This window comes from Gracilinanus agilis, chromosome 3 (genome assembly GCF_016433145.1).
Source record: "Gracilinanus agilis isolate LMUSP501 chromosome 3, AgileGrace, whole genome shotgun sequence".
NCBI lineage: Eukaryota > Metazoa > Chordata > Mammalia > Didelphimorphia > Didelphidae > Gracilinanus > Gracilinanus agilis.
Window position 1 is genome coordinate 629,262,295 of NC_058132.1, and position 27,924 is coordinate 629,290,218.

At 34.7% G+C, this 27,924-nt stretch overlaps 1 protein-coding gene across 3 annotated transcripts in view; it reads right to left on the minus strand.

The window, feature by feature from the left end:
- XRN1 (5'-3' exoribonuclease 1) overlaps positions 1–27,924 on the minus strand; it is a 96,433-nt gene that overhangs the window by 32,457 nt on the left and 36,052 nt on the right. For all 3 annotated transcript variants that reach the window (XM_044670836.1, XM_044670837.1, XM_044670838.1), the window contains exons 15-27: positions 24,870–24,989; positions 23,563–23,732; positions 22,530–22,650; positions 22,322–22,420; positions 18,992–19,095; positions 15,822–15,953; positions 12,070–12,232; positions 11,408–11,521; positions 11,179–11,277; positions 9,458–9,573; positions 6,433–6,579; positions 4,123–4,212; positions 3,604–3,739 (exon numbers count right to left, since the gene is read on the minus strand). In XM_044670836.1, the coding sequence (XP_044526771.1) occupies positions 3,604–3,739; positions 4,123–4,212; positions 6,433–6,579; positions 9,458–9,573; positions 11,179–11,277; positions 11,408–11,521; positions 12,070–12,232; positions 15,822–15,953; positions 18,992–19,095; positions 22,322–22,420; positions 22,530–22,650; positions 23,563–23,732; positions 24,870–24,989 (1,611 nt within the window). The remainder of the gene's footprint in view (positions 1–3,603; positions 3,740–4,122; positions 4,213–6,432; positions 6,580–9,457; positions 9,574–11,178; positions 11,278–11,407; positions 11,522–12,069; positions 12,233–15,821; positions 15,954–18,991; positions 19,096–22,321; positions 22,421–22,529; positions 22,651–23,562; positions 23,733–24,869; positions 24,990–27,924) is intronic.

Consider the following 27,924-nt stretch of genomic DNA (forward strand, 5'->3'; position numbering starts at 1 on the left):
AGTACCTCTGTTTCAAATTAAGATAGAAGATATGTGACTGTCAGGGAATATATTGGGGACATAATTTGTAATCCAATTTAAGAGTTGATTTTAAAAGTAATTCTTGAAAACAAATTCAGTAATTCCTCCTTTCCTATCTAATAACATTATCAAGAATAATAAAGTGAATAAACACTTATTAAGCACCTGCTCTGTGCCAGGTACTGAGCTAAGGTGGGGGGAGGGGAAGAGGAGGGAGGACATCACCTTCAAAATAATGTGGTTTTTGCTCTTCTAGCTGTTGGTGCCTTTTCTCTGAAAATAGAGGCTCTTTAAGAGTAGAAATGGATTCATTTTAGTCTGTTTAACTTTTGTATGTAGTACAGTGCCTGGTACATAACAGGGGCTAAATAAAGGCTTATGGATTGACAAAAAGGATAAACTTAAGTTATTTTAAGAATTTCATGACCATGTTGGATACTGTGCTAGAAAAGTGCTTAAAAGAGAGAAATGTTTGTATTCTACTTCAATAACATAAAACATTTGGAGGTATTTGAGGTGGATGTCTTTGCTACTATCTAGTGGTGATCCCTTAAACTTGCATTCACAGTGCTCGGGAATTTTACATGATTTCTGGGTGATTCCAACTTTTAAATTTAATAGTACCTATCCATTTAACCATAACCATTTACTTCTGCAGAATATATGCTCCTTGGGGTCAGAAGCTCTTTAGTCTTTTGTTTTCCCAGAGCCTCGCAGAGTACGTGGCATGCAAGTAAATATTTAACAAATACCTGCTGATTGTTTTTTTCCTTTCCCTCATTAAATACTGCTTTTAGTTGTGAAAGGTCTCTTTTTTCTGGCCTTTCTAAATCCATCTAACCATCCTTGACTCTTTGTCCTCTGACTTTGGGTAGCCTATTAATAGCTTCCTAATTCTTCTACCTGTCTCCAGCCTCCACACTGCTGTCTAAGCAATCATACAGATGAAACACTAAAAGCATGGCACTTCTCTACTCAAAGGACTCCAAGTTCTCCACACAACCTAATGAATAAAGTATAAAACTCCTGGTTTAGGCATTCAGCCTGCCTGTCTAGTTCTTATATATTACTCTTCTTCCTTAGTCTAGCCTTCAGCTAAAGTAAAGCACTTTCCAGTTCCTGTTCTTATGCTATCACTCCCAGCTTTACCATCATTCATGCTGTATACCGCCTACTGAAATGGATTTTTCATGCATATCCTCCATATCTTTGTACTGAAGCTGTACCATTCAAGACCCAAGTACCTTCTCTAGCAAACTTTCACTCATAATGTCAGGTGAAAGGGATCTCTCCTTCACTTACCTCCTCCTCATCTGCATGCTCATGCCTGCAAGCTATGCCTGACCTACTTTTGTGCCCTAACTGCTAGGGCAGTATTTTGCACATGGCTGAAGTTTAATAAATGTGGTCAAGTAAAACTTACCAGCAGTTATTAACATGGCATAAAGTTATCAAAGAAAATGTTAGAAAAATGTAAAACTATGTTAGTTTCATCAGAATAAAATAACATATTTAGGGAGTTGAGTCAGAAAATGATGAGAAGAGTTTTTCTTCAAAGATTCTACAAAAAAACCTGCAACCTGCAGCTATGTTATCACTCAACCTGGCTGGTGGCAGTAAAGATTTCAAATTCTTTTCAAACTAAGGGTCTTATTATTATCCATATTATCCATATCTTAAGGTCTCTTTTAGGAAATGAGCCCTCTGCTCATTAGGCTTTCCTTCCAAATAAGCTGATTTGGGCAAGATGGTTATCAATTAGGATTATAACTTCTTATTCTCTTGTGTATGTAAGTGCTTAGCAAATATCCTTTGATGATGAATACATTAAAAATAACATTTATACTTCTATATGGGGCATATATACTTATCATATACTTAGAAAAATGGATAAATGCAGAAATAGGATTGTAGGTTACTAAAAGTGTTGAACTTGAGCTTAGGTTATATACATTATCAAATTCATTGCATTTTATATATATCCACATTATGTTTATTCAGAATAAGGGTATACATTATTTGCCTAAGAAAGTAACATTTTAAATTCATAATGAAGACAATTAGAAGTTTGTAGCATATACCCATGTAAAAGTAATTATATATTTGAGAAATAGAAAATATAAAATGAGATAACAGATGATATCTAAGGCTCCTCTAACACTGACAATTTGTAATAATATGAATTTTGGCTATATAATCTTGGGTCCTTTTTGCCACAACTTCATAGATATCAGTCAATAAGCATTTAAGTACAGCATATGTCAGACAGTGTTGTAAGTATTAGTAATACAAAGTAAGTGAGAAACAATCTCTACCCTCAAGGAGCTTACATTCTAATGGGGGAAGATGACAAAAACATAAATTTTATAATAATGCTCTGTGCACATAGTAGAAGTTCGACGAAGACTTGTTGAGTATTTGATTAAAGCCAATAATCAATACTGAGTATCAGTTCCAAGGCAGAAGAGCAATTGGAGTTAAGTGACTTGCCCAGAGTCAAACGAGCTAGAAAGTGTCTGAGGCTACATTTGAAACCAGAACTTCCCATCATGAGGTCTGGCCCTCAATCCACAGAGCCACTCAGCTGCCCTGAAATCTGTATTTTTAATACAAAATAATTGAAACATTTTTACTTTTCTACTGCTTAATTATAGAAAAAACATATGTAAGCAATATTGACAAAAATGATTCCTGTCTCTAAACATTACCTACATCATGCTTTTCACTTGGCTCATTTGGGACATAACTGAATTAATGTAAGCTTAGAAAATTTAATTAGTTTTTGTTTGCTAAGATTAAAATGGAAAACAAAAAAGACATAAGGTGAAAGGTCATTGCAAGATTTACATAATAAACTGTAATCTCTAAAATAAGACCAAAATTCATATAATAATTGAATTTCTAAGTGCAAGAAAGGGGTAACATTTTAGAGTTGATTCCATAAAAATATTCTATAAAAAATTTATGAACTTTTTTTGGGGGGAGGGGAAAGTAGGTGGGAAGATCTGTTTATTAACTTGTGTAGGAAATTTCCATTGTGGAAAGAAGACAGATACTTGAATATAACTTACAGTCTTAAAAGATTTGCCTGGACGCAATAAAAGCTTGTGTCACTGACATACTTAGGGTTATGCAGCTACTGTGGCAGGATTTGAAAAAAAGTATGCTTGACCCCTGGGAGGGATCTCTATATTATGCTATCTCTCATATAATCTTTAAAAAATATGTTCTTGCTAAACTGTATTCTCTAATATTTATTCATATTAAATATGATCAACTTTGACTTTTCAAATAATTCAGAGCTGGTTACCCCTATTGATTTCACTGTATTTATAATATAGTTGTAAAAACTGAAGAAAAAAAAGAAAACTAAACTCTACATCCAGACCCTGGGTTTGCTGGATATAAAGAATCAAAGTCCTTAATTATTGTGATATTAACAAAATCTCAGGATTACTAGGTACTAACATATAAATGTTTATTTAGCTATAATACAAATCAGTAACTTGTAAAATTTTGAGAATTGTCTTTTGAGTTCTGTTGTATTTCATTTATTCAATCCCATTTATTGAAAAAGTGTACCTTGCACTTTTCTACTTCTTCTTCAATTTTCTCAACAATAGCTGCATCCAGAATTTGTAAGTCACAAGATGAGCGAGACAAAGCACTGACAGGATGCGCCTTTAGCCACGTAACAATTTCTTGAACTTTTTCAGCACTACATTAAAGAAAATTAATTATTTTTCTTCCAGAGATAAAAATGTTCTGAGGGATTAGATATCATTGCAAGTTACAAAACCCCAGATTTATGATCCTGAAGTAATTTAAAAGATTTTAAATCATTTAAGTTTGTTCTGGAGACAGAGAGCAAATACAAACTTGGAAATGTTATATCTTAAAACCAAAATCAACATCACAGAAATTATATCTTAAAAACACTCACTGAACATATGAAATAAAAAAGATCCCATTTTGCATCATGACTAAAATGTGATTTGTTTTAATTGAAAAAATAAATGAGATTTTATAGTTAGTCTTGTCAATAATGGGGACCAGTGATGTGATCTACTGCATCATTAAAATGGCACAAAAATTACATACCCATTCTCATTTTCACCAGGCCAAATGTCATCTTCATAGAATACATCTTCTTGGCTGTTCTTAGCTACGTAACTAAAGAGTTCTGGTACCCTACCAAAATAACAAAATGCATTTTAATTATAGTGCTCCTTTTGTGCAATCATTTGTTTTAAGTGCCACAGATGACTATTTGCTATGGCTAGGGAACATATAAACTGATGTAAAAGACCTTTTTCTATAAGAAGGCTGGTCAAAGAGTTAAGAATGATATAGCTGAGAGAATTTGTGTTATTTAGCATTCTTTAATCATAATAGTGGTAATATAAGGGTGAATAAATAGGAGAAAATAAGATTTTGGAGTTTTGTTTTATCATTTTTACAACAAAGTTGCTAGATCATCTTAACATAACTCTTAAAGTGATAATGGTGACATTAACTTTCATCAGGATCAATTCATATATGTTTCAGCCTTAAATCTCATTTATACTTATAACTTACAGAAAATTTAAAATTTACCTTCTCAGAAATGAATTTATAAGATTAGATAGAAGAGAAGGAAAGAAAATGACAAATATGAAATTTAGTACCCCAAATGAAACAAATATAGGCACGTATATTTAAAATTCTTTGCTAGAAAATTTAAAATTCTATAGTACTTTAGAAATTATTTTAAAGGGGGGCAGCTGGGTAGCTCAGTGGATTGAGAGCCAGGCCTAGAGATGGGAGGTCCTGGGTTCAAACCTGACCTCAGCCACTTCCCAGCTGTGTGATCCTGGGCAAGTCACTTGACCTCCATTGCCTACCCTTACCATTCTTCTGCCTTGGAGCCAATACACAGTATTGACTCCAAGACGGAAGGTAAGGGTTAAAAAAAAATTATTTTAAAGTTAGATGCTGAAAATATTTAGAAAATATTACTTATATGGGGAAAACATACTGAACACATGAAATAAATTTTAGGAAACTAAGAAAACTATAGTGGTAAGTCTTCATCTTGCTCTCTCCTCAAACAGTTACAAAATGAAGAAAAATCGATTAGCAATATTTACTTAGAGACTACTATGTGCTGAGTTCTGGAATGATTAAATCACTTAGTCTATTATTAAATTTAAATTGACAAGGAATGAAAACTTCAAAATATCATATGAAAATTAACATGTTGACTTTAGTAAGTAAAAATCTACTTTATAATTAAATGTTTTCAGTTTCTCAGATATCTGAAAATATTACAATTCTTGATATTAACAATTGATATTTATTTAGAATTTCACGATGTGCAGAACCCTTAATATATGTTATCTCATTTAATCTTCATGAGTCTTTGACTAAGTACTATGTATATTATTAGTTAAATTCATTTTATAGATGAGGAAACTAAGGCTCAAAAGAGCAACATGCTCAAAGTCTCATTGCTACTAACTTTTAGAGTTGAGATCTGAACGTGAATCCTAAGTCCAACTCTCTTTTTACTACTTCACACAGGAGATAGCATTAGTATGGTAAAAAAGAACAGTTGGGAGATCTGGGTCTTAATCAACTAGCTAAATATGTAACTCTAGACAAGTCACAACTTCTTGGCCCCAGTTTCTTCGTCTTTTGGTCATTTCAAAAGTCCTTTTCTTTTTTTTTAAACCCTTGCCTTCTGTCTTCAAGCCAATACTGTGTATTGGCTCCAAGGCAGAAGAGTGGTAGGCAATGGGGGTCAAGTGACTTGCCCAGGGTCACACAGCTGGGAAGTGTCTGAGGCCGGATTTGAACCTAGGACCTCCTGTCTCTAGGCCTGGCTCTCAATCCACTGAGCTATCCAGCTGCCCCCTCAAAAGTCCTTTTAGGCATTAAGATTTTATAATCCTTTAAGGGCCTAGAAGACAGGAGAACTATTATTTATTTATTTATTTGTTTTTTAAGCCCTTAACTTCTGTGTATTGGCTCCTAGGTGGAAGAGTGGTAAGGGTGGGCAATGGGGGTCAAGTGACTTGTCCAGGGTCACACAGCTGGGAAGTGTCTGAGGCTGGATTTGAACCTAGGACCTCCCATCTCTAGGCCTGGCTCTCAATCCACTGAGCTACCCAGCTGCCCGAGAACTATTATTTCTAAAAATAAGGATAGCTCAGATAAAAGGCTGAAAAAAAAATGACAAGTTTTTTTTTTTTTTTAAAGATTACAATCAAGTGGGTCACCATTCCTTCTATTTTGCTGAACTGAATGATGTGGTTACCTGTGATAGTGGTACTATCAAGAAAAATAAAATTAACGGATGCCATGAAATCCTATGGTCTTTGGGGGTGGTATGGGCTGAAGGTGATGGGGGGAAACCTCATGAACCACTACCTCTCGAGGTATTCTGCCAGGAGCTGCTCCACAGCACAAGAATACATCCATTCATTGCTAACTTTTTTTGTGTAACCAGGAACCTCTTCATTCTTCTTATTGAACTTCAGGTTCAATCCTACATTGGCCTTGTGGTCTCCATGGGGACTGTTTAAAAACAAACCAAAAAAAGGCATATTAATTTTGATCAGGTAATAAATTATTGATTTTCCTTCTATATTTGACTCATGGTTATTTACAAAGAAGTAATAGTTGAAAGTAGAAAAATGCCAGAAACTGAATCAAGTAAAGGACATAGACTAATCATACACTTCATTTAAGAGTAAAAAATTCAACAAAAGGTAGGGAATTGAATTATATTAAATTTTTAAAAATTAAATTTTATTTTTTCATTCAATATAAAATCTACCTTTTATTCTACCTCTTCACCTCCCAATGAAAATGCTACAGACATGCTCAACATTCTAACATGGGCCATGTCCAAAAAAAGGTCTCAATTTGTAATCTGAATCCACCACCTCTCTATTAGAAGATGGGTAGTATGTTTAATAATAAGTCCTCTGGAATGTGCTGATCAGTGTGTTTTAAGTCTTTCAAATTGTAACATCATTATCACTGTATACTTTGTTCTCCTGGTTCTGCTCACTTCACTCTGTACCAGGTTCATGCAAGTCTTCCCAGGGTTTTCCAAAACCATGCTCTTCATCATTTCTTATAGCGATAGTATTTCCTAGTAGTCATATACCATAACTTTTACTTTTTGATAGGCAATGGTAGGCACCTACTCTATTCCAAATTTTTGTCACTACAGAAAGAGCTGCTATAAATATTTTTGCATATCCTTTGTTTTGCCAATCCTTCATTTATCTTCCATCTCCCTTCTCCTCTTTCCTGTTTTCCTGTTGAGAAAAACATCTTTCTGTACTGAATTCTTTTCTTTTTTGTTTTTCTGTACTGAATTCTGCATGTTCCCAAGTTTGTTTTTTCCTTCTTTGGCCATTTTTTATGACAGAGAGGTTCATATGTCAGTCTTTCTTTCCATCTCTTCTTATTTGTATAGACTTCTTGTGCACTTGGATTATATAAAATGATTTTCCTCATCCATCCTTTCCCTTTCTCCTAACTAGTGTATCATATTCCAAAGCCTCTCATGTGTGATTCTGACTGTGGCTTTTTGGAACTTGAATTCTTCCTTTCTGGCTGCCTGACGATATTTTTTCTTTGATCTAGAAGCTCTGGATTTTGGTGATGATCCTTATTTTGGACTTCTTTCAAGAAGTGACCAATGGATTCTTTTTATTCATCTTTGCCCTCTACTTCTAAGAGACGTGGGCAATTTCCTTTTAAGACTTCTTGAAATATGTTAAAATATAATAAAATACAATGCTTTTTTGGTCATGGCTTTTAGGTAGTTCTTAATTTTTCCCCTCCTTCATCTGTTTACCAGTTTGTTGTTTTTGCTCAGAGATATTTTCTCAGGGGTTTTTTTTTTTTTTAAATAGTATTTTCTCATGGAGTCATTATTTAATTCATTCTCATTTTCAGGGGGTTCTGGCTCAAGTGAAGTTTTTACCTCTTGGGTCAACTGTTAATTCCCTTTCCAGTTATTATTCCATGGCTCTTTTTGATTTTCCAATTCTTCTAGAGCACTCATTTAATGTATATAGCATCTGAAACTCTTTTTAAACTCTTGCTTCATCTTTTCTAGCAATTCTAGTTTAACTTGTGTTCAAGTAGTATTTTCCTTTGAGACTTTGTTTATTTGTATTTTAGCAATTCTCCTCTTCTGGGTTTGAATAGTCTTTGTCACCATACCAGCTTTTTATGGAGGCATTATTTTTTTCTTTGCTGTTCATTCTTCCAGTCTACATCTTGATTTCAGATTTTATGTTAAAGACAAAATCTGTGAATTTATGAAGCTTGTGTGTTCTAGGATTTTGCTGTTGCTTTCCCGGGGAATTGAGGCCCAGAATATCCAGGAGAGGTCAGGACGGGGCTCTGAAATTTTTCAATGCTCCTAAAGTAGTTTGATCTGTGAAAAATCTGTCCTCCTGGTCTAAGCTCTGTAAGCTCTGACTTAGGTTTGGTTTTGAGCAACATGTCTACCTATGCTAAGGTTCTAGTAGTGTGTTCCTATACTCAACTACTATTGGCCCACTGGAAATCTCTCTTGGTTCAGAGTGACAGACTTGTGGCCTCCCCTTTGGTCTGGGTTTCCTGTCCTGATTATTCTATTCTAGGGGATTGTCTGGGCTGGAGGTTAGAAATAAGACTTCTGTTCTACTCCTTTAAAGCCATACAGCTATTGCATGCTCCTTGCTCAGTACAAAGTCTAGGGATCACGACTGTACCTCATCATGGAACACCACTCCTAGATGCAGGTTCTGTTCTGAGTAGTGACATAGCTGCTAGGTGGCATCAGATTCTATCCTGTGTAAAGGCAAAGTTCACCCCCTTGTGCTGGATCCAGTACTTTGTCTTGCTCTCATGAATAACTTCTCCCTGAACTGGAATGCTGCATCCTTGTTCTTGGCTAGACACTCTTTCTACCCCTTACCCTGCCTACTTTCCATCTCTAGGGTCCACATATTCCTCCATCTCTCATTGCCAATCTGGGATGGAAAATGACTCGCTGTGCTTTTTACTTAAATTTTCTAATCAGAAGTCAGTCTACTGCATTTTCTAGAGCTGGGTGACAGTAGTTGGGATGGATAGGTGGGAAGCTCAACTGTATATCTTCCTGCTATTCTGCCATCTTGGCTTTACCTCTCAAATTATATTTTTAGGACTTATACTCTTTGATACCTTTTTTCAAGGTTCAATTAGTTACTTATTCTATTTCAGAATTATCTTTTTTGAACAAGGCATTTCATAAAAATAGAATTAGATGAAAAATCAGTATCAGAAATTTATGTAAAAGCTTTAGAATTAAGAAAAATTACAATTACATTTTAAATCGGTATAGAAACATTAAATATTTCATTTCCCTGCTATTTTATAGTTAATTATTTTTCTAAAAACTTACTTTCTCCTAGATCCTCTTCCAATAAAAATACTTCCTGTAAACCTTGAAACAAGGTATCCACTCACTCCAAGACGACTTGCCAAAACATATCCAGGATTGTATTTTATAGAATATTTCTTTAAATATAAAAACAAAAAAGATCATTATGGTGCAGGGCAGAAACATAAATGCTTTATATTTTTCCCTTCATTTTTAATCCCTGCACTTAATTTAAAAGGGATAAAGCTACCACTATATCCTTGAGCATTATATCAATGTAGGGATTCTGAAAGGTAGCTGAACTATTAAAAAAAAATTGTATGGAGATTTTTTGCTTTTACCTCTTATTAAGAACTGTGTTTCCAAGAATTAAAAGAAAACTGGAAAATTCCCTTCTCTCTCTCTATGCAAGGAAATGGAATAAAATCTTATTTATGCAAAGGAAGGCAGTTTTGCCAAAAATATTAATACCATATTTTTTCAGTAGGCAAAAAACTATGTCAATCAATTCTCCTTGACATCAGTGATAACAACCATTTCTTTTTATATCATGCAATAGTTTGCAAAGAGTTTTTCTTGTATTAACTGTGAAGAAGAAAGTACAAGTATTATCGCCCCCATTTTACAGAAGATGAAACTGGATTTCAGAATGTAAACCTCTACTGCTGAAAACAAAACACCATCGGAAACTTCATTATCAGAGGTAGCTATAAGTAGGAGCTATAGAGATTTGTTCTGAGGGATATGGAGATTATGTTATAAGAAACACTACCTAAAATAATGATAAATGTCATGTAAAATAAAATATACATTTATGAATCTTAGAGGGAGAAATGATTTAGAGGAAGTGGAAGAGAGGATGAGGTTATGTTCAGAAAGAGAAGGGAATGGAGTCAATGATTGATAATAGCCATATTATTTGGTGCAACCACCGGGACTGCTAAGAGAAAATAAGGTCATGGTCACTATAGGGGAAGGGGAACCAGATTATGACCTCATGCAATGATGCTCAATCCAGAGAAGTTGTCAAAATTTTAAATCTGAGGAAGAGTAAGTAAAAACCTGATAAAAGTATAAGGGGCATGCAGTTTTCTGTTTGTTAATGAGTACTTTTCTCCCTTGTATGTCAAGGGCCTCTTAAAAGCCCAGCAGGAAGAAAAAAAGGAGAGATTAAAAGAACCTTTAATTCTATAGGAAGAAAGGTCTACAAATGGGGAACTAAGGAACAAGAAACTTCATAGTGTAAATTTTGTCCAGATTTAAGCCTGTTTATCTTTATTTGGCAGCAGATCTACTGAAATTTATTTTTGTCCAAATGGCTTAAAATGCAGGCAATTCTGCTTTGCATGATTTATGAAGTTTGATCTTTGAACCCAGTCAATTTCTTCCTAGAGAATTTGTTAATCATGACAACTGTGCAATTCTAAATTAATAATCTTCAATGAAGAAAAGGATTTTAATGGAAGTTTGCATGGATTTTTAATATAAGTATAAATAAGTACTATATCTTCTTTTAAAAACTGCATTACTTTTAGGCATTAGAGATCCCAATCATCAGGAGCCAAAGATGAAATATTTTTATGTTTCTAATAGAAAAAAATATTATACAGAATATTAGAGAAAGATGCATAAAACATTTTAACTAGCTTCAGCATCTCTGAATGACATTTTAATACTTTAACATCTCATGAAGTGATAATAGTATTTATTTAGACAAGATGAATAACTCATGAATAACTCACATGCTGGTTCTGTATTAAGGCATCAAGATGAGGTTCACATGGAATGTTGAAAACCACACGAATTCTACCTTCTGTAATTACATCCCCTGAATCCTGAACCTTTGGGGGCAAAATAAAAGTTTGTTAAAGATCTTTCACAATATACTTTTTACCTAACTAAAATACAAATGATTTAATTTTATAAACATGAAAGGAGAATTGAAATCAGTAATAAATAATTTGAACTAACTTCTCCTGTGCAGCCATAGTAAGGAGTCCCCAGCATAAAGACTGTACTTCTAGGTGGAAATAGATCATCCAATGTTTTGATATTAGAGAAATGTGTCTCAAAAGCACTGATATCCTAAAAACAAAAATAATATAAGAATCGGTAAGAGTGAAATTTTCTAAAGAATTTTAGATTTCTGTTGTGGGTTTGTAACTGTATGGAAAGAAAATTTTACACATGATTATTGTCTATACATAATACAATTAGATACTATAAAAAGAAAGAGGTACCATGTGTCTTTTAAAGTCCATTGTCGAATACTCAGAGAGTAACTCTACCTTAAGATTACTGCTAAACAAGGTGATTATATGTTTACTAGTTTATTTAAGATTATTTATTTTGGGAGAGGAAAATACATTAGTAGCACGCAAATCCTAAAAAAGTAAATGCATGGATGCAAATAGTGTTTTACATTTTGGAAAAATCTGCCTGCCATAAACTAAATTCTTTTTTACCAGCCTATCTAGAATGTCAGCAGTTCAGGAAATATCACATTCATAATTACTAATCATAGCTATTTTTCAATTTTAATACCTTATAAAAGGTAATAGGATTTATCTTTTTCTTTATGTAGTGTGCAAAGTAGGCATCAAGAACAGATTGAAGCCTAAAAGGAGCCTTACCTTGACAACAGTTTGATAAACAAAAGGAAGAACTTGTTTTGACCACTGTTTCTCCAGATGAACCTCACCATTTTGATTTAATTGATATTTATGACCGGTAAGTAACTGAGCATACACAACAACAGAAGTTTCATTTATTATTATTCCTTTTCTTCTCTGGTAGCTAAAAGGGGGAATACAAGGGAGAAACTTATATATGTAAATAAGTTGGGAGTAGAACCCAGTCCTTGTCCAAAACTGTTTCAATTGGATTAATAATTAAATGCCCAGAAAACCTTTAAAGTAATATGTGAATAACTCTGGATATATTTTCTATGTTTTATGTATTGTTTATGTTTTTCTGCTGTTACCTGATCCTACCTATAGTATGTATAGCATAATGTGAGAATAAATTCATATGTATTCTCTGTTAAGATACTTGTAATATATGTAGAAAAAGGCAGCAGCAGAACAAAACCAGCAATAATGAAAAAATTATTATAGCTACTATGCTTTAAAAACTGTGTAACATTTAATTAGAGCATGTTTTCTATTTTAAAAAATATACTCCAAATTACATACTTAAATTTACCCAGTACCTAATTATACAGTAGGATTCATTTTATAAAAAATAATTTCAGAAGACTATTTGATGATGTACTTCAATATTGTCTAAGACAAATTAAAATTGTACCTGAAAGGAGGAAAAAAAAATCAAGAATAATAATTCTAATGTAGAAACAGGGATTTACAAAAATATCAGGCTTTCAAAAACATAATCTCTTCCCTTGTGTTTGGATGATCAAATCAATTAAATGAAAAGCAACAAACTCTGTGTTTAAGTATTCTTTGTGGTCAAGGCACTGTCATAGGAATTGAGGATATAAAAGCAAAAATGAAATATCACCATTCTTAAAGACCTTCCTACAAATATACAACCTGTATCCAGATAAGTAAATGTAAGATAATTTGAAAAAGGCGACAAGTTCCGGACAATTAGGGGAAAGGAAAGACTACATAGGAGGTGACCTTTGAGTAGAAAGCTTTGCAAATTAGAATTCTAAGCAGCACAAGTATGGGAAGAGAGCATACTTTAGGGAAGAAGGCACAAGCTGTGAAGGCATGGAGATGAGAGTGAACGCAAAATTTAGGGAACAATTACTTCATTTTGGCTGGAAATCAGAGTGAATTGAAAGAAGGAATGTGAGATAAATCTGAAAATTTGGGTTTGAGCCAGACTTTGGAAAGGTAACAGAAAGCCACTGAAGATTTTTGAAGGATAGTTAGACAGACTTATGCCTTGAGAAGATTATTTTGGTGACTATGTGGAGAATAGGTTAGAAAAGAAAGAAGATGGAAGCAGGGAGAATTATTAGAAGAAAGAGGCGATATACTAAATTAGGAAGGTGATACTGTGAACAGAATCAAGAAGGACATTGTGAGAGTATAATCAATAAAACTTGGAAACGAGGGAGAGTGAAGAGTTAAGGATGACTGAAATTGAAAACCTGGAGAACTGTAAGCATGGTGATTTCCTCAGCAGAAAAAGTAAAATCTGGGTAACAGATGGAAATGCTAAATATAAAAACATTGTTGAGAGATGCAAGTAATGGTATCTAGCAGGAAGTTATCAGTAAGGGAATGGAGATCAGTAGGTCAGGATGGGATGCATAAATCTTTCAGTTATCTTAAGAAAGGTAATTGAATCCATGGGATGACATCATTAGGGAGAGAAATAAGAAAAGGACCCTGAATAAAGCCATTGGGTGAAGGGGGAAAGGATTAACAGATGATGATGAATCAACAGAAGAGGGAAAAATCAGAAGTAGAGCCAGGAGTGAACAGTGTCATAGAAGCCAATGAAGTAAATTATTTAGGAGGAAAAGATGACTAATAGTATAAGGAAATACTAAGAGTATAAGTAAGGAAAGACCATTGGATCTAGCAGCTAAGAGACTGCTAGTAACTTTAGAGATTTTCAGTAGAGTTGTACAGTAAGAAGCCAAGCTACATGGGATTCAGAGTGGAAGGCAAGAAAATAAAAGTGAATATAATTTTTTTCTCTAAGGAGTTTGGCTATGAAAGGGAAAGGGAAAAATAGAATGATAACATTTTTTAAGAATGGGGGCGACCTGGGCATGCTTATAAGGAGTAAGTTAGGAGTCAATATGCCAGAGACCAGAAAAGTTAGTTTTAGTGTAGAGAGGTAAGAAACAGAGACCAGGCTATCACAGGTTGCTGGGGGAAGTGACAAAGGTCAAGAGCCTTTCAGAATTCTCTATCCAGCACAGCTGTTGCTATTTGTATAGAACAGAGGGGCTGCTGGGTTAAGTTTAAAACAATTTTCTTACCACAATATCTCTCAATCTCTTTTCCATTTGAGGAAGTGGAGCCCTGGGGAGATTCACCTAAACCAGGGGGTTCAATAAGTCTTAGAAACTAAAATTGATTTCTAGTCATAAGTTAGGTAACAGTTGAGCTGAGAAACTCAGGGCAGACTGTAGAAGATAAGGCAGTTAAAAGGAGTTCAGTTCAAAGAAGAGTTCAGAAGAAGAAAAGCAGTTAACGGAAGAGTTCTAAGAAGAGTTCAAAGGGCAGATCTGATCTTAGTTGAGGTCTCAGTAGCTTTAGTGCAACCTGATTGAGCAGAGGAGCTTCCCAGCCATTGGCTAAGAGAGCTCCATGGCTATTGGCTGAGGAGAGCTGTAATTTTCCAGCAGGCAGAATAATCACAGCATGAGGGACAGAGGCCCTAAAAGAAAACTCACAGAACAGACTGAAAGAGCTGCGGTCCCCTCTGCAGAATCCCAAGTGGATGCTGGAGCTGGTTAAAGAACTGTAACTAAAGCAATGCCAGAGGATGCTGCTTTAAGTTACTGAGGCCAAGAAGAGCTTAACATTGTGCCTTTTATGAACAATGAAGAGCAGCAGAAGGAATCGGTGGGGGGTTTTGCAGCATTCAAGGTGCTCCTCAATGTGGATACTCTGACTACAGCTATCCTCTTATGTGGATGCCCCACATGGAATTCCATTTACACTAAGTGTGCACATAGTTTTGGGAGAATGAGCTGAAGTTTCATGGAAGCAATGTTATATTATTTTATTTACACTATTTAAATGCAATGCCTTGGTTATGAAATTAGTGTGTCCTATGGCTGATTGGTAAAACATAAAACATCATTTGTGAACTATGGTTTGACAAAATACTTGGAACCTGCAGTAGCTGAGTGGGTTCCCATATTTCTTTTTTCTGTGGGGGGGGAGGGGCCCTACAAGTTACATTAACTGTGTACCCCAAATGTTTAAGAAACATTGTCATTATACATAAATATATTGATTCAAACTCCTAAAAAATTTTCAATGAGACAACATTGAAGAGATAAGATTTCATGTAAAAAGAAAACTACATCCAAGATGGTGAATAGGCTAGAAAAATTGGTATGGGAAAATGACTTCTCTTAATTTACAGTATGCCAATTTTAGAAACATTAGTATATTTTTTGTTTTTAGTATAAGCACTTAATAAATGACCTCAAAATGTAAGAAGAGAATTTTTCAATGAGTGTAGCCTTGAGGAAAAATAATATGTAGTCACCAATAGTAGCTCATTCCTAATTACATTTATTCCAAATAGTTTTCCTTCTTTTTTCTGAGCAAATAATATGCCTAATTAGCACTCAACATAACTATTAATGAATGAAATGGTGAAACTGGTGAAAGAATAGTCACATTTTGGCTCTTTAGTATTAAAATATAAATTTTATGACACTTACTGTTCTGAAATTGTTTGTACTTCTTTCACCCAGTTAGATTGTTCTTTATCTCCAACATGAACAACTTTAGTTGGTGGGGCAGTTTTCCCTAAGTAAAGCTTCTGTGTTCCTTGAGTTTCTTCCAAGTAAAACCTTCAAAATCAAAACAATAAGAAAGGTCTGGAAAAACTAGTTTAATGTGGAATTCTTAAAATAAGTTAATCCCAAGGCCTCAGATGCCAAAAAGAATATATAGTATGAAGAGACCAACCCATTTTTTATTGAAGAAACTTTGCCCCACTCTAATATGATTCTGTTAAACTGTATGAATGAAAGAAATCCTTTAAAAAAAAAATCAAGATTAGTGATATTGACATATAATACTTTCTCAAATGTTCTAAAGGGAATAAACAAATAGTTCTCATAAAAAGGCAGCATTATCCTGCAGCTGAAAAATACATGAGACAAAAGGAAAAAATAACCTAATTTAATACATTGATTGGCAGCTCAATTTAAAAGAAAAATAGTAAAAATTCATTTTACACCAAGATTCCCTGAAAATTACTTAAAACAAATATTTATACATTTTTTGATATCTAATCAAATATGTGAGAATTTAAACTCATCTGAAAGCAGCAAGTGCAGGCATACTAACTTTTTTAGGAATCACTCCTCTCTTTCTTTTCACTTGGATCGTCTGTGAGTTTATAGGAAGAATTTTTTTCACAGCTAACTCCATTTTTCTTTCAATTAGCAAGCATTTACTAAGTACATACTAGCACTAAAAAAAAAAAAAAGATAAAAATTAACTATCTCTAGTTCAAGGGGCTGACATTCTACCAGAGAAGATAACAGGTAGAACAGATTCTTTATGATCATCTTGTCAAAGAAGAGATATAACAAGAGAGAGAAAACATAGATCTTTCCTCTGATTTTCTTAAAGTTTGCTCTTCTGGTTTTTTTTTTTTTTTGGTGATAGGATATTCAGGTTTTTTGGTTCTAGGAATCCTAATTCTTATATTAGGGTTAAGTGACTTGCCCTAGATCACACAGCTAAGGAGGATCTGAGACTGGTCAAACCTAAGACTTTCTGTCTCCACATCTGGGTCTCTATCCACTGAGCAACGTAGCTGTTTCCCATTTCCTCTTTCAGAGTCTTCTTTGGAATATCTACTAAGATATGTACTCTGTTATTGTTATTAATTTTTAAAAGTTTTATTTCTTTCTGTTGTTCCAAGATTTATGAGGAAGTCTCCAGAATTTTATTCCACATAAAAGAATTTTGGATTTGTTTTCTTTTTTGGTATCTTTTTGAATTAAAAAAATTTTTTTTGTTCCATTTTAAGGAATTTCTGTAATGGTTATTCTATCTAGGTTTCTTCCTTGTTCATCTATTGGTATTTTAGTCCTTCTATTATATTTCCAGTCATTTTTTCTCAAGGTTTCCCTCTGAATTCTGTCTCCTCTCCCTTTCACTTCTTTTTTATTTCAATAACTTTGAGCTACTTCCATCACCAAGTAAGAGAAGACTCTTTTCCTTTTTGGTCACTGCTCTGCTATGAGAGGTCTGAATCATCCCCTAAACCCCACCACTTCCTCTCCTTTTCTTTTATGTGGCTAGGCAGAATCAAGGTCTCTTGTTTCTCATGGGAATGAAGAGTAAGGGTGGATGGAAGAAAGACAATCGGGCAGAGTCACTGCCATCAGGAGACTGGAAATTTATTCACATTCTTTAGGACCTTTGAGAAAATGTAAAATATGAACTAATTTTAAATGTTAAGATATCTCCCTCATTCATGTATTTTATAAGATTCATAATAACTTGTTGGGGCAAAGTTTTCCAATCACAAAGTTAATTTTTCTCTTCATACATACCATGGATACTCTCATTTGCAACCGCGAAGCACAAAAGCCTGTGGATAATCCTCCTAATCACTGGATCTACTATGTAGAATTGGTTGGGGGCAAGAGACAATGAATGAGAGCCCTAAATACACTAATGGTATTTATGAATCTTTTGGGAGAAAATTAATGATTATTAATTGACTGTGGCCTGTCTCCTTATATTGTGGATTCAAGGCAGCTAGGTGGTACTGTGGATAGTGAGTTAGACTTGGAGTCAGGAAGATATGAGTTCTAATCCCATCTCAGTCCCTTACTTAGCTTTGTGGTCCTAGGCAAGTCACTGAACCTTTTGTATAAGTGGAGATTTTGTACCTTTGGAACTACGTTCCTCAGAATTCCTTCATCTCCCAGAATCCCTTTCCTTCTTCACCCCACCTTACCTGGTTCTGTAACTCCGCCTCTTGCCCACCCCCACATTCCCACGCAGGGCTGAGGAAGGTGGCTTTTTGCTCTAGCCTTTTATGTTAGTTATTATTAATAAATCTTATTAAATATAATACTTAGAATTTTGGAAATTAATTTTGAAACTCACACTTTCCTGTCTCATTTTAATTTCTAAAATAATGATTAATAGTGCCTACCATAGCTCACAGTGTAGTTCTAAGGACCAAATGAGATAATAGATGTAAAGTTCTTTGCAAACCTTAGAATGATCATAATTATCCAGTTTTTGCTATTCTAAATAGGTATAATAATTCCCTTAAAAAAACAAAAAAAGCTTTGGGGGTTAGCAAAAAACAATTACTCTGACATCAATGCTACACACGGGATTTTTTCAAAATGTGCCTTCTTAACATGTTGAATTTATGACTTACTTTGAAAAAAAAAAGGACAAGTTATACATGTTCAACATTTTGATTTCATGTGCTTTGGTTCTTCTTTGGGTATAGTGGGGTGTTTTTTTTTGGTGCCGAGAATGACAAAATGGGAAAACAGATATTTTCTATGGTATGTACATATAAATATGAAATTGTATTACTTTAGAAAGCTATATAAATATGCAAAATGCTAACATCTAAATAATTCTTCTGAATCAGCTTCTGCTTTTTTCATCAATTTCTAAAATTTTTTAAAAAGGCATAACGACTTCAGGGTTTTTTCCTGTTTGAAAAAGTTTAAAACCACATTTGATTATATTAACTAACACCTTTCTAAAGTGTATCCACTGCAGAACATTTGGACTTAGTAGAGAAGAAAATACTGACCTTTAAGTGAGAAATGGTGAATGGAAAACAAGGCATGGGAAACACAATTAAGAAAGCTAATTTTTATTACATTTTACTTACTTAGTTTCTCCATCTGATACTGCTACAATCCTAGCTTCTTCAAGGTGAGGCCAGTTAACAAAGACAGATTTTCCGAGCACTGATGAGGCAACATTTTCTATTTGCTTAAAGAAAAAAAACACAATAATTTCTATTTTAGCTATTTTACCAGCCAACCCACAGGACCAAACATTTTTAGAACTAGATTTTCAGTGACAAAAAATTAAATTATGAAAAATCTGTATTTCTTACAAATAATTTCTGAATGTGAAAAAAGATACTTTAACAAATAATCAATGCATCAAGGATCTGTGATTTTATTGGTGAAGGTACTTCCCTCACCAATGCAGATTGCAGCCTCTCTAACCCTTAGCTCACAATCTCATGAGTTGCTGTGGCCTATCAAAGTCATCACATGGTGGCCAACCTTCTTGTTTATTAGTCCCTTCTACACTTAGCAAGGTTAGTCCTCAGGTGACAGAGATACCGTCTGAAGCTGAGCTGGTATTTGAAGCTTTTCCTCCTTGGGAAGACCTGCCTGAGCTTGCACTTTACTGGCAAGGTTTCAAGAATCCAGTTACCTCCATGCCACAATTAAGGCATCAGAGCAAGACAACAAATATAAAATAAAATAGCAAAATACTCATTTAGTCGTCTTTAGGCTTGCTCCTCAACAGCCACTCTACCCACATCCCACTCAGCAATTTTTCTTTCCTGAATTCAACCCTATTACTTGCCTTTTCCTTCTCTGAACTTTTTTCCAGGTCTGCTGTTGTTCTGCAGTTTTAATCTTTTTCGCTCAGTTTGTCCTTGGTTGTTTGCCCTTTACTTTTCTCCCTCCAAGCCAGTGCTGGCTGGTGACGGGCACTTTGGCTACTCCCTTTTCCCTCCTCTCCAAGTCTATCTCTCCCTCTGTCAATGGTCTTCTCATCAGGAGAGAGCTGCTGGGACCAGCCCAAAGTACTTTCCTGTTGTGTGGAGAGCAGAGATACCAGGCAGGTGGCCTGTGGTTCCTGCTTCTCACTTTAAGCTGTTAGCAAGGACTGCCTTTAATCCTGAATGGAAATACTTGCTATGTACCAGGTGGGGAAAAGTGAGTTTCAATATAACCAAGCTGAACAGTGTTGGTCTACAGGTATATATGCCACTGCCTGCATGCACACATACATCAATCAATGAGAACAAAGTTTAAAATGTACAACCTAAGAGTTTGGATCTCATTTCCACTCTCCGTTCATTCTCGATATTACTTTAAATGATGATTCTATCAAAACTAAAATGTTTCACAATTCCATTTTTATAATATATTCTTTGAATGATGACTCAATAGCTTTATGATAAGAAAGTTACAAATGTACATTCCAAGTTCATCTCTTTTCCATTTAATATTCTCTACCATTATTAATAACAACTATTACTTGAACTACATGAATTGACTACTTTTAGAACTGTATTACAAATCATTAAGGTAGTTAAAATAATATGAAACCATTCAGTGACTACATGCATAATTAAATGTACCAAGCCTAAGCTAACTATTATTCTGTGTGTGTGTATGTGTGTGTGCGCACTATCTTCTAATTTTTCAAGAAGAATTACCCCTTCTTTTCAAGGTTGAGCCCTGTCTTAGGTATCATCAGGAATTATTATTTCCAATGTCATAATGATCTTGCTTTCACTAAACATATCCCTTCCTTTCAACATTCTCCTTGGCTTCACATATATTAAGATCTCTCCTATCCTGAATATCATTTTCTCTTACCCTTTAAAATAGAATGAAACTATGGTGCAGTAGATAGGGCACTGGACGTGGAGTCAGATGACCCAAATTTAAACCAAGCCTCAGAGAAATACCAGCTGTGTGATTCTGGGCAAGTCACTTAATCTCTGTATGTCTCATCTGTAAAATGGGGATAATAATAGCATCTAACTTTCAGGGTTGTTGTGAAGAAAGGTCTTGCAAACCTTACAGCACTACATAAATATTATTATTATATTTACCTATCCTTACCCTACTAAAGCCCTCACTACCTGGCTTTCATCCCCATCACTCTATTAAAATTGTACATTCAAAAGTCAGTCTCCAAATCAAATTCAATGGTCTTTTCTTAGTTCTTATTGCTCCTGAGTCCCTCTGCAGGATCTGATATTGCTGAATACCTTTTTCTTCTCGAAACTTTCTCAGTTTCTGAGATAGTATACTTCTTAAGATTTTCTTTCTATCTCTGTCTATTCAGTTTCCTTTTCTGGATTGTCTTCCTTCTCTCACTCCTAACTGTCCACTTCATATGACTCAACTGACCTTTCCAGATATCCTTTTCCAGGTTGAACCAATTCTATTTTATTGCTTCAGCTATCATTTCTCTATCATCAGTATTTCTCAAATGTTCAGTTTCAGTCTTTTATTTGTATCCCATTTCTATAAATACTTAACTATCTGGGGCTTCTCCATTCATCATCTCCTTACAAATTAATTTCCTGATTCCCATTAATGGAAGTCATCTTCCTAGGTTATCAAGGTTTCACTTCAGACCTTGGAGTTATATTTGACTTCCTCTAATCTTTCATCATCTATATCCCATCAGTTGCTCATATTGCTTTTTCCTTTGTAATATATTCATTGGTATTTTCCTTTCTGGCTATACTATTACCCTAGTTCAGGGAACCCTAACTTCACAAGTGGGCTGCTAGAACAGCCATTTAATTAATTAATGCAGGCTATTTCCTGAACACATTATATTTGTAGGCCTTTGCACTGCTCAATTCATCCAATTTACTGCCCCAACATTAATTCCATTAATTTCAATTCCATAATGTTAACTAAAAATTCATAGTGTTGAAAAACTTTCTATTACATTTCACTGCCTTTAAACTCCAAATTCTTTAGGAAGGTATTTAAGGCCCTTCATAATTGGGCTCTATCATAACTCTCTGATTTTTCCCTATCTCCTAATATTGTCCAGCATAAATCCTCTGGCTCTAGTCTTGCTGTTTACTTCACTTTTTCCATTTCAGATTTCAAGGCAGTGATCATGCTGCTCCTTAACCCCAAGATGTCTTTCCCTCTCTTTCCTCTTCTCTTCCAACCCATCCCACTCTGTAGGGACTAAATCAAATCTCACTTTATTCATGAATTCTTCCCAATGACTTGTTAACAGTGACTTTAAGTTCCTATAGCACAAGAAGTTTATTCCACTCACTTTGGTGCTTAACCACATATGCCATCATTGCCTATTTGACTATCTTCCCAACTAGATAAGTACTATTTTGTTTTTAGGACTCTTTTGCTGCTAACGTAATGCTACACATATAATAATGACTCAATTACTGCTGAATAAATGAGATACTTACAAGTTCATCTGAGTCATCATCAACTAGGATTTCTAACATCATATTCTCTCCACGGCTGCTTTGTTGGAATACTTGTACCCCGCTTTTCTTCAGAAAAAACTTCAAAAAAGAAAAAAAAAACACAACAATCCAAAGAGTTTAATTCTCTAGCTTTAATAGTCTCATATTAAGTAGCAGAAATAAAATAATTTGAAGCTATGCCACTGACCTTGTGTTTGATGTGCTTTAGAGTAGGAAACCCACAGAAATAGAGTGCCTTCTGGTCAACTTTAGTTATTTTATTCTGGTTTATATCTACATGCCAAGCATCTAAAGATATTATTTTATGCCTAAAAAAATGAACAAAATCTTTAGACTGAAGAATAATTATGTTAGAAGTTTATAAAACAGCAATCTATCTCCTTTTATTTGATTTTTAAAAACTGACTATGAGGCAGTAAAGGCTTGCTTTTAAGGAAGGGAACAACAAGGCTATCCTCTGCTATCAATCTTCCCCTAATATTTTGTTGTCTAGCTCTATTTTGATTGATTCAACTAGGAATCATTCAGTAGATCACACCATTTGAAAAAATTTTTCTGTCCTTTGGAATCTGTAACTCCCTCTATCTCATATTCCACTGTATGCCCCTGAAAATCAGCAGTGTTTCACAGAAATCCCCTTTAAATCACATAAAAGGCTGGCATGTCCTTATTGGATTGAGGGTATAGGGAAGGATCGAGGAAAGGAGAGATCTTATAGGAGCTTGGGGTTTAAATAATCTTCAAAAGTTGGGCAAAGGGAGTCTGCTCAACTAGTAATCTTAGACCTATGTTTACTCTAGAAAAAAAAGGAATTAGTTCCAGAATGTATATGGCCGGCTATATTATAACACCAGTATAGCCTAATTCTTCAGGTCAGAAACAGAACTGAAAGGGATGATTTGATTAAAACCCTTCATTGTCAAGAGGAGGAAATTAAGGCTCAGAAGCCAAGTAATTTGGAGCAGGTAAAAGAGATGGAATTTGAACCCAGGTTCTCTAAACCAAAAGTTAAAATTGTTTCTCCTGCTCCTTTCCCTCTCAGAAGAAATTAAACTGTTCTGGAACTGAATCTGAGTTTCCCCAGGGAGTATCCAGCACAATCTCTGCTGGCTGGCTACATGAGGCTGTGGACTCCCAAAAGGCATGGTTTACTATCATTCTCAGAGTGGTCACGCTGCCAGGCCTTTCTTTCCCCTACTTGGGGATCACCAGTCTCTCACCTAGCACGGCACTTTTCAATGGGCGGGAACCTCTCAGGCCAGGGAGAGAGGTACTTGAACCCAGTATCCCCATCGAACCAGTACATCAGGCACTCGCTGTGTCTGTTCCTCTTCTCCTCCTCTTCTCTCAGATACTTGTGGCATGACTCCATGGCCTGCAGTAATCTAGTCTTAAAAGATTATAGATACAAGTTTGACTTAAAAAGTCCTCAGTCAGAAAAAGTACTTTGTAATGGCAATATTCCTTTCATACATAGGGACTTTTGGGACCACCGGTATTGAACATACACACTTCTGACAAAGAAAATTATCAATGCCAAATCTGTTTTTTTTTTTTCTCCAGATTTACACTAAATTTACACTTTCTGTTCTTGAAGCCCAAAAGTACTACTGTCATTGCCACCCCACTGAAGCTCCTGTAGGATGGAGAAATTCAAAATTTAGTAACAGCATATTTAAGTTAATGAAGAGTATTATTTTCATGTTATATATTCTGCAATAGCAAAATCAGCATCTGCATTAGCATTAATGAACATTACCTTAATTATTTGGCATCATTAATTTGAATGAACGGCAATAGTTGGAAAAATTGCTACAGCCATAATAAACAATAATTTTTCATAAAAAAAAAACCAAAAATATATTATCAAACAACTATCAATAGGAACATGCTCTGAATTGTTTCAAGACTAGTCAACTTTAATACTTATAGAACTAGACTTCTGTCATTAAGTATAATGGGAAAAATAAAATAAATTAAAAATAAAAGTGTCAATGAAGAATACAGAAAGGTGTATTCTGTGATCTGTGGGCAAAGATTTGGCAAATGAAAGTGTGCAAAGAATAATGTTGTGTAAGCTGGTAGAGAAAAATAGAGTGGACCAGACTGTGCCAGTTTGAGGGGACACCAGTGTTAGACCCATTAACAGACATTATATTGGTCAAAAAGATCCTATATTCCATAAAGATAGTAGAAAAATAGAATGCAGTTTACTTCTACACAGATCTGAATGAGTGTAGAGAGCAGAGTTTTACTAATGAATCATTTTATACACCACACATAGGGTCAGAACTATCAAAAAAAATCATCAATTCTTAAAATTATTTAAGATAAGCAATTAGTTTTTAATTGAATCAATAATTCCATCACTGTAAGGGAAACAACAGAAGGGACTTCTGTAAAAGTGTAGGTCAGCCCCTCGGTGGCCAGCACACAGCAGAGATCATAGACAATTCTCTTGAGGGCATCATTCTCTCCTTAGGCAGAAATTATTTAAGAAAAAATTCACTGACATTTCTTTACTTACTTCATCAATGAATGGGATTAAAACAACAGCTTCCCATTCTTGCTGTTTCCCATTTAGATCAGTTTTAAAATCTGGAGGATAGTATTCTATTATTGGAGATTCTTCACTGGTCATTAAATGCTGTGAACACAGAAAATGACAAAGGAAACTGTTTCTGTATAAGTATTATAAGAGCAATAAAAGATATATATATATTTATTTAGAGTAGAAGATATTATAATCTAAAACTTCCAAGTTATTTATAGTCTGAAAGAATAGACTACATTTATATTTTTTAGTACTAAAGTATGTGCCAAAATGAAGTGATAGATAACTATGTCCCCTCATAAGGGGCAAAGATGAGATATATAATATTTTCCTTTTCTATAGCAGAATGATATTCCTCTGAGATCTTCTTCAATTTACTTTGTATATATATATATATTTTTAAACCCTTTATACTTTCCTCTTCTTAGAATCATTATTTTTTATCAGCTCTAAAGAAGAAGGGTAGTAAAGACTAGGTAATAAGGGTTAAGTGACTTGCCTAAGGTCACATAGCTAAGCAGTGTGTGAGACCAAATCTGAACCCAGCACCTGTCTCTAGGCCTGTCTCTCAATCAGTTTAGTCACTTTGCTGCCCCCTGTACATATCTTTTATATACCTACTTATTTACGCACCTCTTCTAATAGAATAGAATGGGAGCTTTTTGATGCAAAGGCTCATGTTTTTACCTTTTTTTTGAATCTCTGCTGACTGTCAGTAAAATAGTTTTCTACTTTATCAGTTCAACTTACAGCTATTCTCAAATCCTAATTAAAAACTAATGAATGAAAATGTTAAAATGATCTCTTCCCTGTCCCTTTGCAGGGTTTCCAAAATTAAAAATTAAAAATTGAAATCTAAAATTCACAACTAACAGAATTACTAAACAGTAAGTCTTCTATTAAATAAAGGGATGCTCTGATTCTGTTTCCTTGTCAAAAATATCACAAATAGAGCTAGGAAGTCTGATCATATCATTCCTTTAAACTGTGGGGGCCCTCTCAATAAACTGTCATCTTCATAGCTTCCTAGTGTTCTTTCATCTTATACACTGCCTTTACCTTCTTATTTCCTCTGTGATCCAGTGATCCTTAGTGATCCTTACACAAGTCACACTATTTTTAGCCTCTGAACATTTGCACTGACAATCCTCCACTCCTGCATTGCTCTTTCCTCCTCATTTGTTCTTAGTTTTTCTGGCTTCCTTCATTTTAAGCTAAAGTCCTACCTTCAATAAGAGGCTTTCCCAATTCTCTTTATGTATAGTGCTTTCCCTTTGAGATCACCTCCAATTTATCCTACATAGTTTCTGTTTGTACAGTTGTTTGCAACCCCAATTCCCATTCCAGGGCTGTGAGTTCTTTGGAAGCAGAGAATGTTATTGTCTTTCCTTGTATCCCTGGAACTTAATAAAGGCCTGTTAATTTAATCTGAAATAATATGGGGTACCTATGGGTATGTTCTAGAATAAAACTTGCAAACTATAACCCACAGGCCAAAGCCTATAGACTCAGAATGATTTTTACATTTTTAAATAACAAAGGGTGGGCCAGATTTGTTTCTGAGGTGACAGTTTGCTAACTCTAGTTGGGAACACTTACAGAAGGGGAATGAAATATGAATGATTAACCAAAAAAAAGAGACTGATGAGTGATTATAAACGAGGAGAACCAGGAGAGAGTAGTGTCAAAAAAGCCCAAAGAGAAAATTTCTAGAAGAGATTGGTCAATTATATCAAATGCAGTAGGCAGGTCAAAAAGTATGAAGACTGAAAATAGTCTTTCAACTGTGATCATTAAGAGATCATGAATAACTGAAGGGAGTAGTTTATTTTTTTTTTTTTACTGATTTTTTTTTTAAACCCTTGCACTTCAGTGTATTGTCTCATAGGTGGAAGATTGGTAAGGGTGGGCAATGGGGGTCAAGTGACTTGCCCAGGGTCACACAGCTGGGAAGTGGCTGAGGCCAGATTTGAACCTAGGACCTCCGGTCTCTAGGCCTGACTCTCACTCCACTGAGCTACCCAGCTGCCCCTGGGAGTAGTTTATTTTAAGGAGCAAGAGAAAGTTTAAAGTGTAGGCAATGATTGATCATTTTTTTCAAGGAATTTGGCTGATAAAGAGAGAAGAGATATAGAACAAGAACTTGAGATGATTGAGGTGGCAGGATCTAGTAAAGGGTTTTTTAAGGATGAGGAAGAACAAAAATGGGAAAAGACAGTAAATTACATAAAAGAGATGAGTGTGGCTTGAATTACTTAATTATAGAGTCAAGATAGGAAAAGGAAAGAAGTTAAGCAAAGCATGTATAATGATATGAGAAAGTGTGGATGGATGTCTAGATGAGTATAAACAATGGGTTTAAGAGAAGTGAAGCATAGTGAAGTCAAATTTTTTGGAAACAAAATATTTATGTGGGAAATTTAAGGGGGTAGAGGAAAGGCAGGAGCTGGATTAAGATTTAGTAAAGTAGAAGAAATGACTTAACATGCTCAGAGGGAAAAGGAAGAGGGATTCTTGAGGATGTGGGAGTCTATCAACACATAAGTGTTAGGGCTAGGGTGCCAGGGCAACAAGAGGCCAATGACAAGTGACATTAGGTTTTAAATCTCAGGTGGTTTGTCTCATGTATATAAGGAAGACTTCTGAATGAAGTAGAAATCAATCCCTTCTAACCACTCCTTCACCCAGGAATACCCTAAAAGGATTAAATTCCATCTCTCCATACCTTGTTCAGTAGATCTGTATAATTTTAATCTCCCAACTCTTAGACACTTTCCCCAAATATCCCTATATGATTATTGATTCTTGAAATTTCTTTAACTAGCAAAAAAAACCCCAGCCCATCCTAAAACAAAACAATAACAAAAACTCATTCTACTTTTAATAGAAAAATGAAAATACATGATTGAGGCTAGTATGCTAGTAAATGACTTCCAGTCAAAGTACAATCAAGTAAATAGAAACAGCAATAATTAAAATTAAGACAATTGCCCAATTTTGATAAGGAAGAAGGAAGACATGAGGTGTC